This window comes from Phaseolus vulgaris, chromosome 3 (genome assembly GCF_051622355.1).
Source record: "Phaseolus vulgaris cultivar YP4 chromosome 3, ASM5162235v1, whole genome shotgun sequence".
NCBI lineage: Eukaryota > Viridiplantae > Streptophyta > Magnoliopsida > Fabales > Fabaceae > Phaseolus > Phaseolus vulgaris.
Genome location: NC_143500.1, coordinates 9,556,428 through 9,571,592, shown reverse-complemented (window position 1 = coordinate 9,571,592; position 15,165 = coordinate 9,556,428). Strand labels below are relative to the sequence as shown.

At 28.4% G+C, this 15,165-nt stretch overlaps 1 protein-coding gene across 1 annotated transcript; it reads left to right on the top strand.

Annotated features, from left to right (window-relative positions):
• The first annotated feature begins 275 nt into the window (after positions 1–275).
• Positions 276–1,373, top strand: LOC150028660 (paired amphipathic helix protein Sin3-like 4). The gene is made up of 4 exons (XM_090300682.1): positions 276–413; positions 576–741; positions 891–989; positions 1,111–1,373. The coding sequence occupies exons 1-4, from the start codon at positions 283–285 to the stop codon at positions 1,183–1,185; spliced, it is 471 nt and encodes a 156-aa protein (XP_090156808.1). The 5' UTR covers positions 276–282; the 3' UTR covers positions 1,186–1,373.
• Positions 1,374–15,165: the final 13,792 nt, after the last annotated feature.

The window sequence follows — 15,165 nt, the reverse complement described above, 5'->3', positions numbered from 1 at the left end:
GGTATTCCAAGAATTATATACAACATATTATTTTAATTAATTGTTTAAAAATTAGCTGCTAATTATGTAATTAATTGTATATAAAAATATTGTAGGGATCAAATTATAAGAATATAGCTTTGTTTATTATCATAATACTTCTCTTCAAGTGGTAGTAAGAAAAATTTGAACTGTCTAACATCTAAAAGAAGAAATTGAAATCATATATAAGTTTGAGATGATGATTATTTGAATTGGTTTGTTCTTGGTTTTGATGCCGAGGCAGTGTTCGGATATCAAAGAATGAGTAGAGGTGAAAATAACATGAAAAAATTGGAAGCCGTGTTATATTTAGAAGAAGTGCGGATGAGATTTGAAGACAAGGAAAAGTTCGTGGAGTTTTTGGAGATCATAAACGATTATAGAGTTCATAGGTTGGATCAAGTTGAACAACATTTTTTCCTTCAATTCTTCACATAATAATATATCACCATTTCTCCACCTCTTCCATTTTCTGTTGTCGTGTATTATTAGGAGAGAGAGAGTTTTGATTTTCTTAGAACATATTGATTTATTATATCTTGTTCATTTTGTAGAATGAGTGTTGGGAGTGTGGTAGAAAAAGTGGAGGAATTTCTTAAAGGCCACCGTGATCTCATTTATGGATTTAACAACTTTCTGCCAAAGGGATATGAAATCCTTCTTCTACCTAAGGGTCCAGTCCAGTTGGAAGATGCTATCAGATATGTGCAGAAGGTTAAGGTAAAAAATTTGTTAACTTTCACTCTATATTTATTATATACACATACATGCTATTAACCTATGCTTTTAATATAAGATATTCTTTGTGTGCTAATCTAAATTGAACAAGTTCAATATTTTGGTAGTTTGATTGGTTTGTTTTCATGCAGGATCGATTTGAAGACACAAATGATACCTACAAGGCATTTGTAAAGATATTAACTGATAGGAACAAATATGGCATGTCAGTTGGTGAAGTATACCATGAGGCAAGTGTTGTCTATGTATTTGTTTTGACAAATTGATTTTTTTCTTCTTCTTCATTTCTTTTTCTTTCTCATTCCCTTAATCATATATATATATATATATATATATGTTGGACTTCCCTAGGTTGAAAAACTTTTTGAGGGTCACCATGATCTTGTTCGTGATTTCGCTATGTTTTTGCCATCTGAGGATGCTTAAGGAGAGAAGATGTACTTCATTATGGGGAGGAAAGAGGTTGTTGCATTGGTCAACAGATCAAAGACTTAACCAACTCTTAAATTGGGAAAATTGTCTTTTTGAATAAGCTTGCCAACATATGAAAACTCAGTAGAAACTATGTTTGTTGCATGCATTGAATTATCTAAGATATTTCCCTTTATATAGACTATGTTTGGTATCCAAGTAGTTCTAAAATTTAAGAAGAAAAATTTCGTAGAAGGGTTGAATCTGAATAGTGTGTTGGTCATATTTTTAATGAGTAAAAGAATGAATAAATAGAATAGAACAATTTAAGGATATTTCAATTCTATTACAATCAGGTTATGATTTTTACATAATCCAAAAAATTAACCATAAAATGTGGTACGTAACATTTAAACTACCATCAATCAAGATATGTTTATTACTGCCTAGATAAGTATTGATGTCTCTACTATGCTTAGTACCAAAAGTAAAAAAAATCCTTAGTATATATGTACTTGATTTAATGCTGGTGCATTGTTTTATTATGAAATTTTATCTTTTAATTTAATTACTTATTGCCGATTAAAAAACAAAAATAAAAAAACCATGTCTAAGTATACTCCACATTTAGTAGTAGTTGTACCTGATACCTACACACTAGTTTATTTCACCATAACAAATACTTAAGTATGATTCATTAACAACTCAAACAAATGATTGTTTATCTCTTCCAGCTGTAATTACCTTAACGTCATCACCAATGAGTTTCTCCATCATTGTTGAATAAAAAAAAGTAATGTGTCAAATTGAGTATTATAGAAGAGTCATACCATTAATTTTGTTTGATTTTGTTTGAGTCTAAAGTTTTATCTACTAAGAGTAACTTAGTAACAAACTTATACTTTCACTTATCTATTATATAAGACTTACAATTTTAAATTTTATTTTAGGAAAGTACCAACAAACCTAGGATACTGTAGGTTAGTTTTATCCTATTTATTACACACTAATTTAATGTCAAATTATTGATGCTTTTATTATTATTGTATGATTTATTAATTTCGTTAATATATTTTCTTTTATCATTTCTTGAATTCTTTCTAATTTTTTTCCTTTTTATTTTGTTGACCTTTTTTAATACTTTTTGAACAAAATTTTACTACTTTTTTTTCTTCATTATTTTTGTCCCTTACTTTTCTTTTTCTTTCTTTTTTGTCAAAAAGAAAGGATTTCTTTTTCATAAACACTAAAAGATGTAAAACAAGGATGATCTCAATTTGATGAAACTTTAAATCTACATCCCTTAAATTTCATTTTGTTCAATGTTTTGGCACAAGAACATTGTTCCAAATTAATTGTCATACAATATCAATGCCTTAAATTTTGATATTTTCATACATTTATTGTAGACGGATAAAGTAGAACAAAACAATATATGAAAAGTATTGAAATTAATATGAAAGATTATGCATTTAAATTTTTTGTAATACTTGTTATGAAATTAACAAAAAAAATATAAAATCGGACAGAAGGAGTATTGAGGATCGAACTTTGAAATCGGTCTCTTTCTATTTTCTCTTTTTCAAATTGAACTATAGTATCTTATTCTAATATAAAGATTTGAGATGCTGGTTGAACAAATGAATTTGTATAAATAATATAAACCCAATAGTACAAAATATTTAGTTTTTTAAAAGAAAATTAAGCGTAACCAAATATATATATATATATATATATATATTAATTAAGAAAAGGAAATTAGACTATTTTTTTATTCTCTTCTAGATACGATTCTAGAATATGTACATGCATCTACTCAGGTAGATTATAATACAAACAATATATAGAAGGTAAATTATTAAAAATAAACTAACAACTCCATTTAAAGTTCGTCATAATTATAAATTTACAAGTCAAATGAATCCATCATCAATTAATATATATATATATATATATATATATATATATATATATATAAACATGAATCTATACATTGATATCCATAAAAAATATCTAATTACGTCTTTTAGAAGATTAAACATTTATTATTAACATGTTTTAGTACTTAGGTATAAATATCTCGACTACATGGATCAAAATATATTTAAAATAAATTGATACCTAAAACTCATAATAGGTATTCTCACCACTTGATGTTTTAGTTCATGTGACTTAGATCATAGATGATATCAGAGATCTCAATTAAAACACAATTCTTTACTTAATACATGTGAAAAATAGTAACAAACATGAGTGTTGAATTATCTTTTAAAACTTTTGACAGTTTCTTGCAAATATCGTCTGAATGAGCACAGTCGGACAATAATTTTTCTTAGTTAAACTAACTGACAAATATTTTCAAAAAGTGAGTTTGAAAATCTTTCCTTCTTTGAGCTAATGGAACAGATATACCATGCAATATATTGAGATAGGAAAAGAAATTACTCAGGATGTTTTTGTACTAGTTTGTCTGATAGCGCATACTATTACAGTTCTCAGACAATTGTTTGAGCTCCATTAGCAAACTACCACTGGAAATTATAAGAGTATTCTTACAACTCATAGTCACTCTTAACTAGCCCGTAAAAGTACTATTTGGCAATAAGCCATTATTCGCTAGCACGAGTATTCTTTCAGCAACAAAGTCACTCATGGCTTCAAATGAGCATTTTGTAAACAAGTCACTTTTGGCTTAAGACAAAGAAATTGTCTAGGGTGTGATTCCAAAGATCACAAGGCTTTCTTACCAGAGAGGGATTGCATCTTTCTTAGTTTAAAGGATAAGAACTTTGACTAGTTCACTAGAAATGAACACAACATTGTTCTTACAAAGCTATTTAGGACACAAAAAGATGCCGGCAACGTTTTAGAATTTTGACAAATCAAACTCTTCTACTTTTCTTCTTGAAGGATGGGTTTATATAAGGGTGACAAAAAATACTTTTTATTCTTTTTTTGACCGTTAAGAAGCTTCAAACTCACTTAATCATCTTTCTTGCGAACAAGCTTTGATATAGAAAAGGCATTAAATATTATCCATGCATGCATTAAATTCATTTCCTTTCTTTGGGCAACATCCTGATAGTTGGAAGTACTTATCTCTCATTGGATAGAGTGCTTTTGCTTGAATTTGTGTAAAATATAGTCATGTGAAGTATCAATATAAATTATTTTTATACAAGCATCAATATCAATCAAATGACACAATACTGTCATGCTGATGAAGACCTGAGAGATAGAGCATCCCCTGACCAAGCCCAACCCTCCACAAGGATGACCCAGAGCATGACACTGGATCAAGGACTAGGTCAGGACCCACCACTAGTCAGTGCTTCAGAGTCCATCATTCCATAGAGGATTACCAGGAGCAGAGCCCAAGCCATGGGAGCTGAGCACCAGCTAGTCTCTTTGTTTTCAATTTGAGTATAGTAGGGTCAATATAGCATAATAGGGGGTGTATTTATCATTTTAGTTTGTGTCTAGTCCATTAGGGTTAGAAGGTGGCCCTAGCTTCTAGAAGCTAGGACTATGGGGCATCATTGACCTAGGTCAAACCCCTAGCCCCTCCCCCCTCTTATGTCTTTTCTACCCCTCTCCCCATCTTACCCACCAAGGCACTTATTCCTACAAATAGGGTGTCTTGTCTCATGTATTTTCATCTAGATACTAAAATTTGAAGTAAAGAAACTCCGCATGAGTGAATTTGTGAGTCTGAGTACTCTGAGTTATTTGGTTCTTATCTTGGGTGGGTAATATCGCAAGTGGCAACTCTAGGTCTTATCTTGGGTGGGTAATATCTCAAGTGGTGGCTCTTGCATCACTCATCTTGGAGTCCGCACCATTGCATCATTTGTCACCTTAATTATTGTCTTTTCTCTTTTCCTTTTTGAAGTGAACTTTCACACTTACTTAACCACTTGGTTAAGATCGTGTCCAGTGAGAATCTTTTTAGGGTTCTCACCATAATTGCTAAATCAAAAATCTTAAACAAAGAGCAAATAATAAAATGTGCATTCCTAAAATCAACTCACATTATGTGGTATTCAGAGCATGGTTATTTTGTGCTTATTCGCTCTGAGTTGAATTCGGCGCTTTAATATCTAGGACATTTAAATTCTTGCTTTTACCTTCAAGCAATTTCATTTCAGCCTTTAAATTCCTATCATCTACAATTCCACAATTTTTTATTCATTAAGCACTTTAAATTCCGCTTTTGAATTTTATTTTGTGTCAATTATTTTTCCTTACATCTTTTGCTTGAGTCTTATGTTCTTAGTGTTCTAGGAGTCTTAATTCCTTTCTACTTATTTTGATTTTAATTGTGAAAAGTAAAAGCAAATTAGAAGTTGTTTGAGTAGTGGTTGATTTAATTCCAAACACAAAAAGCAAGTGTTCGTATCATTTGAATCCAAAAAGCCAACATTTTTTTTCGAAAAAGTGAAAAGTGGAATGAAAAAAAAAATGCTTGCAAAAAGAATATGGAACTTTTGAATCCATGAAAACAAAGACAAAAGAGTTTTGAGAAACATCCACATTTCAACTTTCACTTTCAACTTTCACTTTGCAATTTACTAAATGGATCCTAAGTATATGGCAAGTTGTGTTCATACTTGTGGAATTTAATCCTTCTTGCTTTCATAATTTCTAAAAATCATTCAAGCTTTCATAATTAAATTTAAGTAAGTTTCTTTGAGTATTTTTTTTAAGTGCTTTTCTTGTTTGTCTTCTCAAAGTTTTGTCATTATCTTATTTCCAATTTGGTTTAGCCTTCTTTCTTTTAAGCTTTTCTTGCTTGTATTTCAAATTTTCTTAAGTTTTGTTGTGGGAATCTTTGCTGAGCAAGTGTAAGAGCTTTTTCATCTTTCACTTGAGGTGTTGCTACCAAGTGTAGACCTTTGATTTTAGAGTGCGATCTTTCTTGAGTGCATTACAATTCTTCCCTCTTTTACTAAATAGTCGAGTGATACATGTGAGGAGTGGACAAAATTGTTATTTTTTCAGTAATTGATTGTTTCCTTTTTTGTGTAATTATGACTCATTTGTCTTCAAGAAAATCTTCAAAACCACAATCTCCTCCAAAGACTTTTCTTGAGAGAACTTGCAGAAACTAAAAGGACTTTGGTCCAAAAGGAAGAGGAGATTGTTAGAACCATTTTACTTCAAAAATCTATTTTTATAAATTATCTTTTTTCTTTGAATAACAATATATAAAACACTTTTCCCTTTCATCAATATTTTATTTATATTATCTATTGTTTATAACTCAATAATTTGAATCATATTAAACCATAATATTTAATTTTTTTTACTATAATTCTTTCTTTTATTTTTTATTTCTTTATATTTTTTAATTTAATTTTCTTAAAATATATGTATTTTTTATTCAAATATGCTATTTCTCTACATTAATATGTTTTATACACTTATTCTTTGAAAATAAAAATAATTTTTCAATTTTTTTTGTAATTCATTTTTTTCCTAAGTTGTTCATAAAATTTCTTTAATTACCCTTTTTTTAATTTATATTTCCTTCATATATATGCATTTTCTAAATAGTTATTCATTCAAACTTTTACTTCCTTGAATTGTTATATTCCATGCAATTTTTTTAAAGTCTATTTTTTACAAATTTTTCCAAAATAATTATTTTTTATATAAAAAAAAGTTCAACAACAAAATCACCCAATAGTGTGCTATCTATAAATAATTTTCAAAGATTGTTATTTGAAAGAAAAAAAACATGTGAGCTAGCTGGGTTAACAGTTTTAAACAAAATATAAGATATATATATATATATATATTTATGTAGAAGAGACATTTTTACAAAAAAAAAAAAGGTAAATCATATAGGAAGAACCTTATATACACCATCACTTACCACTCAGTTATCTCATCTTCACTTTGTAAAATTTTTAGCTGATTGAAGTTTGAAATCTCTCTTTGCTGTAGCAAATTATAGTTACATTCCTTTTACACAGTAAAGTAAATGTAAATATATATTTTTGGTTTATTTATTTTATTTTTCATTCCTATCGTTAAGAATGAAGATTTCAAGCGAAACCAAATATATCAAATTGATGTAATCCATTTTATAAAGGATCATATAGTGTCAAATTAGTATTTAGAGTTGATTATAACATATAGGGAAATAATTTTTATTGATAAAAAGGTATATGTTGAGTCTCAGTAAATAAATTATTGACTGTTGACTCCTTTGAAAATATATTGTGTTTGACATTATTAAACAAATGGAATAAATTTTTTGAAGTTACAATAAAAAAGTAATAGGTAAATCTTAATTTTAAAAATAATATTCTGCATTTAAAAATTATTATTAAATTTAGAAAATAAATTATAAATTATAAATTATAAATTTTAAAATACAAAACTAAAGGATATTTTTAAATTTACAATGACTACGGAAGTCCAAGAAAAAACTATGAAAGTGCAGACAAAAATTTCTAGGCTTCTTTTTCCTGCACTTTTATGTTTTTCTTCATTTTTCTTCATGCACCCTCACAATTTTAAAAATCCTGAAATTGGACTTGACTTTCTATTTGGAAAAGGACACTTTCTATTTGGAAAAGGACACTGTGGTGGAGTATGCTATGGATTCATCAATCGAGAAGTTAATCATGTTTTTTTTTTTTTTTTTATGAGGAGATGTTCTGGAAGCAAATTGTGAATAAATTGTTGATTGTTGGATTGTTGAATCCAGAAGTTTAAATTCTATTACGCATTGATGGATTTGGAAGATTTATGGATTTCCCAAATCGGAAGATTTACAGATTCTCCAGGTCCAGAATATTTATGGATTCCCTAATCTAGAAGATTTATGGATTTCCAAATCCAGAATGTGAAAAAACCAATGTGAATTCTTGATTCCATAAAAATATCGAATTGCAATGTCTGAAATAGTAGATATAAATTGCGGAAACATAATCCGAAACACTACCAACCACTACCAAAAGAAACAACTTCTTGTGCTAAGAGATGAAGCAGCGCAACCACTGCTCAGAGAGAAATGAAATCCGTGTGTGCAGTCTGTATGCAAAGGAAGAAGAAAAAGTAGTGTGAGTCTTATGTGCATTTTGGGGTTTTTAAAAAATAATAGGGTTATTTTCAGTTAATTTAAATTTGAGATATTTGATTTTGGATTTTTTTATAAGTTAAGATTATATTAAATTAGAAAGAGCATAGTTGTTATTAACTTTAAACATAATATAACTTCGGATTAAAAGCTTCAAAATCATAAATTCAAAACCAGTGAAGCCTTATGAGTGATCTCACATCCATTCTGTAAAACTATTGAGTGAGTTTGAAGTTTGAAGTCTCTCTTTATTGCAACAAATTATAATTACATTAATTTACAGTGAAGTAATACAAATTTGGTTTCTTGAATTTCTTGTTAGAATATGTTTGATTTATTTATCTTATTTTTCATTGCTATTGTTAAGAATGAAGAGGTTATGGAAAGACGGTAGTTCTATTTCACAACCAAAAAAGCTCGTGGTGTTATCTCCTCTAACAAAACAGTAAGTTCATGTTTCCCTTTTTTTCTCTTTAATTTTCTTTAGTTGATCTCGTCCAATAGTTTATACTTAATTGTTAAACAATTTTTTTGAAGATCACATCTCGACTACAAATAAAATTAATTTATAATAATAAATATAAACATGTTACGATATCTATTAAGAATTGGTGTAGTGTTTTGATTATCAAGCTTCTTGTGCATGTTTGGTTTTCTAAAAAATTAGTCAATTTCTCAATTAGTGTTGTTGTCATCATTAAAAAATATATCAAGTTTATAAAAAATAGAAATGAGATTGTATTTATAAAGTTAGAGTGTATTTATGATTCAATCTTGTCATAGTTGCTCTTCTACACTTATGTTATATTTAATGGATTAATAATGTGCTAAATACATTATATCTTTCTGTATTGATCTTGATTTATTGATGTTATGTAATGAAGCAAGGGGCAACCAGAAATCAAAAGTGGAGGTGAGCATAGACTAACCGTAAATGATGGTCTGACATATGTCAATTTAGTAAAAGAGGTGTTTCGAGATAAGAAAGAAAAGTATCATGGCTTTCTGGAAGCTATGAAGGACTTCAAGGCTAAAAGGTTTGAATATGTTGTTCCACTTTCTCCTACCTCCAATATTTTTTTTTTCTTTGTCTATTATATTTTCTTAGAGCAAAAATCTAGATTTTATTATCTGATTATTTGTCTCTATTGTTCATTTATAGAATTGATACAATTGGTGTCATAGCTAAAGTAAAGGAGTTGTTTAAAGGGCACAAAGATCTAATTTTGCGATTTAACATTTTCTTACCAAATGAATATGAAATTAAACTGCCATTGGAGGATGAGCAACCTCCCCTTGAGAAGCCCAATGAATTCGCACAAAAAGAAGTTGAAATGTGTTTGACAAGTGCTGATAACAATCACAGGAGATGTGGTGCAAAAGAAAAGAAGCCTATAGAAGATTCTTCTGTTTTTGAAAGTCCTTTGAAAAGTGATTATATCAACACTTCTGGTTTTGAATTAAGAAATGTTGTTTTATCTTAAACAAACTCAATGAACATAAATATAAACATTTCAGCATTGGAAACATGTACTTTTCCAATCTCATAGAAATGTTCACTCTCTAAAACTGTTAACTGAAAGTTTGAAATCTCTCTTTATTGCAACAAATTATAGTTACATTCTTTAGAGTGAAGTAATGCACTTTTACTTTCTTGAATCTCTTTCTAGGATTGGTCTCTTTTTGTTATTATTTATCATATTTTTCATTACTATTGCTAGGAAAGAAGAAATCAAGGGATGATGCTAACACCAGTTCACAACTCAAACAACCCGTTATGCTTACCTCTGAAAAAAAACAGTAAGTTCACATCTTCCTTTTTTTTGTCTTCAATCTCTTGTTTAGGGGACTGTTTTGATTCCTTCCAAAAGTTGTATTTTTTACGAAAGAATAAGTGTATTGCATTGCCAAGGTTGTTCTGCAAGTTTGGAGTGTGAAGAAATAGTCAATATCTCAAAGCATTTTTATTGTCATGGTTACAAAAAAGATTTTTAAAATAGGAAAAATTTGAGTTAATTGCTTTGGAGTATTCTATATTCAATGGTTTTAATGTTGTTTTTTTGTGTGTTGTGTAATGAAGCATTAGTCAAACACAAATTAGTAGTGGTGATGATCAGAGACTAATCATAAATGTGTTGGCATATATCAAGACAATAAAGGAAGTGTTGTCAGATAAGACAGAAAAGTATCATGACTTTTTGGAAGTTATGTGGGATTTCAAGGCTCAAAGGTTTGAACAAGTTTTACTACATTAATCAACTCCAAGATTTATATTTTTCTTTGTCTGTTATAATTTATTTAGAGAGAGGATCTGTTATATGATTTTTTGTTTCTCTGTTTTTATCATAAAATTGATACAGCAGGAGTCGTAGCAAGAGTGAAGAAATTGTTTAGAGGGCAAAAAGATCTAATTTTGGGATTGAACACTTTCTTGCCAACTGAATATGAAATTACACTGCCATTGGAGGATGAACTACCTCACAAAAAAAATTCTAGTTGTAGGGTTCAAGACTCTGGTGCCAATCATGATACTGATGAAAATGTTGGCATACAACCTAGTTCATCTGTTGTTGAGGATATAAGCTCTATGAAAAGTGAGTATATTAACACTTCTTATTTTAAATTTAGAAATGTTTTTATATTCTAAAATAGATTTTATGAACAAAAATATAAAAATGTCCGCAGTGCAAACATGTACTTGGATATTATAAAAAAAAGAAAAAAATCATTAACACTTGGAAATTAATCTCTAATGAAAAATGTTGTCGTTTATTTTTATCTCATTGATAATGGAGGTATAAAAAATGTGATATTTCTATTTATTGGACTATATAAAATGGAGAAATGCATTGTATTGTGTATTTAATATCTAGGTTAGGTTGTTTACATGTTAAAATGTTAGAATTGTGAGAAGAAGAATCATTTGCATAATGTTTGTTATTTTTCTATATTGTTTTATTTGTTCATTGATAATTTTAGCTCCTTATTTTCCTTTTATGATTCACTTTATTTTTTAAAATTTGGTCATCACAGGTATGTTTAGCGGCGTATTTGGTTACCTTGAAGAAGCAACGGAGAGATTACGAAATCCAGATGATTTTAAGGAATTTTTGAAATACATACGTATCTACAGCAAGGAGCTAATTACCCAAGAAGAATTGAAATTATTGGTATGATTTATATTTAAATTTAAATTATTGAAATTATGTTTTCTCTTTTTTTAATCCACTTCGGTTGAATATATATAATTTAGCTGGAATTGAACATGAGCTTTAATAAAAAAAATTCATGGCAGGAAAAGAGAAACAAAACATGTACTGGACTTTTTTTTCCAACAATGTTTGAAGTATCATTACACTCATAAAACCAATCTAATACTTTAAATGATTTCTAAAATGTAATTGGTTATTCTGGTAGGTGGGAAATCTATTTGGACAATATGCAGATCTTATGGAGGGATTTAATGAATTCTTGTCTCAACGTGGAAAGAATGGTAGTGTTCAACATCAAAATAAATTTTCACTTTTACTAAGTCTAGATTTTCACTTTTTTATAGCATGAACTCAAAGAAACATTTTCAGCTTCGTATTTGTCCAACAAAAGATCTTAATGTTTTATATTCACCAGACATCTAATGGCAAGAAATGGCAAGAAGAAGATCTACCAAAACCATAAAACTAGAGGAAATGGATCGAGATCGTGACAGTGATGACAAGATGAAAGAAAAATAATGTTTTAGTTTATGAAATGCCTTTATATTCTTAATATAAAAGACACCCTCTTATATTTGTTATTTGTGTAGAAGAGAGAGGGTGCATGAACAAATGTGTGCAATTCTAGTAGTATACAATTTTGAATCATTAATATAAAGTATTATTTTTATGTAATCATCTTCTTCTATTTGTGGTTTTTTCCTATAACATTGATGGTATGACATTGACTTATATATTATATAACATTGATGGTATGCTTGTTTATAGGTTTTTGTTTAAAATTTTCATGTACTTATCAAACTCCTTTATGTTAAGTGGTTTACTGAATCGATATGCTAAATTCTTTTTTCCATCTACATTTTCATTTTTATGTATTGTCATCGTGTTCAATGATCTCTCATGATTAAATGATATCTTTGCAAAATATGTTTAGATTTCAGGTATGATTTTGGTTCTTTTGTGTGATTGAGCAATACCTCCATTATTATAATAATACAATGGAATTAATTTTAATGAATGAAATGCACTTAGTTCATAAATGAACTTTTTCATTCAAAGTGCTTTCTCAATTGTCTTACTAGCATCTATATATTTTGCTTCAATTGAAGTATTTCTCATTGATGTATCTCTTTCTTCTTGAGTTTCATTACAATCCTTCAAAAGAAGATTTTTCCAATTCTTATTAGTAAATATCCTCTTTTTAGAGTTTTTCATGTCATGCCTATTTTAAAGATGGTATCAAAATATAATCTCTTCATTATTTATATTTATAAATCTTTATTCTTAAGACACAAATTGACTCTCTTAAATCTTTCATGCAGGACTATTTTGAAACTCAAATATTTTTGTATTTCAGTTTTGGTATCATTCCTAATGAGTAATATGTCATCCATGTAATACGTTTACAAAATATATACTCTATCTTTAACTTTTTATAAATACAAGTTCTTCCTCACATCTAACCAAATCAAAATTTTCAATCATTTTATTAAAGAAGTCTAAAACTATCAAATGATTTCTCTAAACAACATCTATAACCGTCAAATAATACATTTCTAGATATATCGTAGAAATGGTTCAATATCCTAGGATCTACAAGGCTCAAACTCCTAGATCAAGTGACAGATTGGTGATCATCATCGCCTCTCAAGTTCAAGCTTGTGATAGGTAAACAACAATTAGAGTTCCACAAATTGTCAAAAATGATCTTGTAGATTAAATTGTTTGTGAAGAATATGTCAATGTTGGACAATATGTTAACCAACCATTTGAACAACAAGTTCCTTAGAAAAGTAATGAGACAACCTTATGAAAATCTATTGGAATAAAACACCCAACAATTCGTAATGATTATATAGTGTATCTACAAGAATCAAACTATAACATTGGAGGTAAAAATGATCTTTAAACATTTTTGCAAGTCATAAATTTTACATAATTAAATTTGTGTTATAATTGTTCGTACAAGGGCTAAGAAACAATAATCCTTCTTTTAAGCCGCTGACTTTTTGGTCTTCGTGATCCTCTAGATCTCCTTTCGGGTTGGACTCTCAGTTTGGACTCTCGGGATGGACTCTCTATCTAATCTTTCGGTTGACCTTTCGGCCTGGACAATACAACAACAAGATGGTCTTTTGGCCACACTTTAATCTTAATAGGGATGCATGGGAAAGAAGGTACATGCATATTTTATTTTTAGTTTTTCATCATTATTTTTTTTATTTTCAATTATTATTAATGTTAAAAAAAAATTACACTTGGAGGGACTAAAAGTCAAAATCCTTCAATGACAAAAAAGTTTTAACCACTACATCAAACAAATTTTCTTATCATATTATATTATTATTATACTTATTATTAATATTAATATTAATAATAATATTATTAATTTTATAATGTTAATAGTATGCATACCTAATCACTCTAGTCCGTAGATAAATATCCACCAACTTTAGTTTGTGGGTAATACTCATCAACAATCGTAGTTTGTAGGTAATATTACCAATTTTAGTGTGTAGGTATTACCTATTTACTGGAATCTGTAGGTAATATCCACCAACTTGAGTTTATAGGTAATACCTACCCACTCTAATTCGTGAGTAAATTTGAAAGTATTCTTGCATATTTTTCTTTAATTTTTTCATTATTCTTTTATCTTTTCTTATTATTTATGATTATTATTTACTATTATTATTTATGTTTATTATTTATGAATATTAATTATGATGATTATTTATAATAATATTATTAGTATTATGCATATAACTATTATGATTAATATTATTTATATTATTAAGATTATTTATATTCTTAATATTATTAAGACTATTAATATTTATAATATAATAATATAAATAAAAATACTAATATTATTAATAATGTTAATAAAAATATTTATATTAATAGTAATATTGAATTTACTTACGGATATGAATTTGTATGTAAAAATGGTGGATAATGTTAAATTTACCTACATATAGATATCCGTGAGTCATAATCCATAGGTAATGCTAAATTTACCAATGGATTTAGATCCATATATAATATTCGTAGATAATGCTGAATTTACCTACGAATATAGATTCGTGGATAATAATTCGTCAGTAAATTTATTTTTTTAGTGAAAGAATTTCAAAACAAAAAAGTTATATTATTATTAATGACTTTATTAGAAGCTTTGCTTGACAATTTGACGTATCTCTTTTTGTAGATGAAAAAAATATTTGGAGGAAGAATAACACATAAGGCAAACTTAAGAATTTCAAAAGAAGAACTCAAAGAAGCAAAAAGGATGAGATTCAACCCTACATTTGCTTAGCCATTTAGATTTGTTGAGTGAATTTGAGGTTATAGCTAGTGTATGGACAAACCAAAAATAAACTTTCATTTGCTTAGGCATAAAGAAATGTACCTAAACTTAAAACATATAAAGTAAGGACATCACAAATGATAAAGATGTTCACAAACCAAACGCCGAAGATAAATCAAGGAGCCTATGCCAATTTTCCATCAACTACCACTTTGGATGGATTTATCTGAGATAAATCGATGGAAGGATAGATGACGGCAATCTGCTCCAAAGTCGCCTTGAATCCTACCCCATAAAATCTAGTCATGTCATTCTTCAACATCTCAATGACTTGCTTCAGATTGATGATTGTCTTGGTCATATCGGATTCTTGCCGGCTGAAT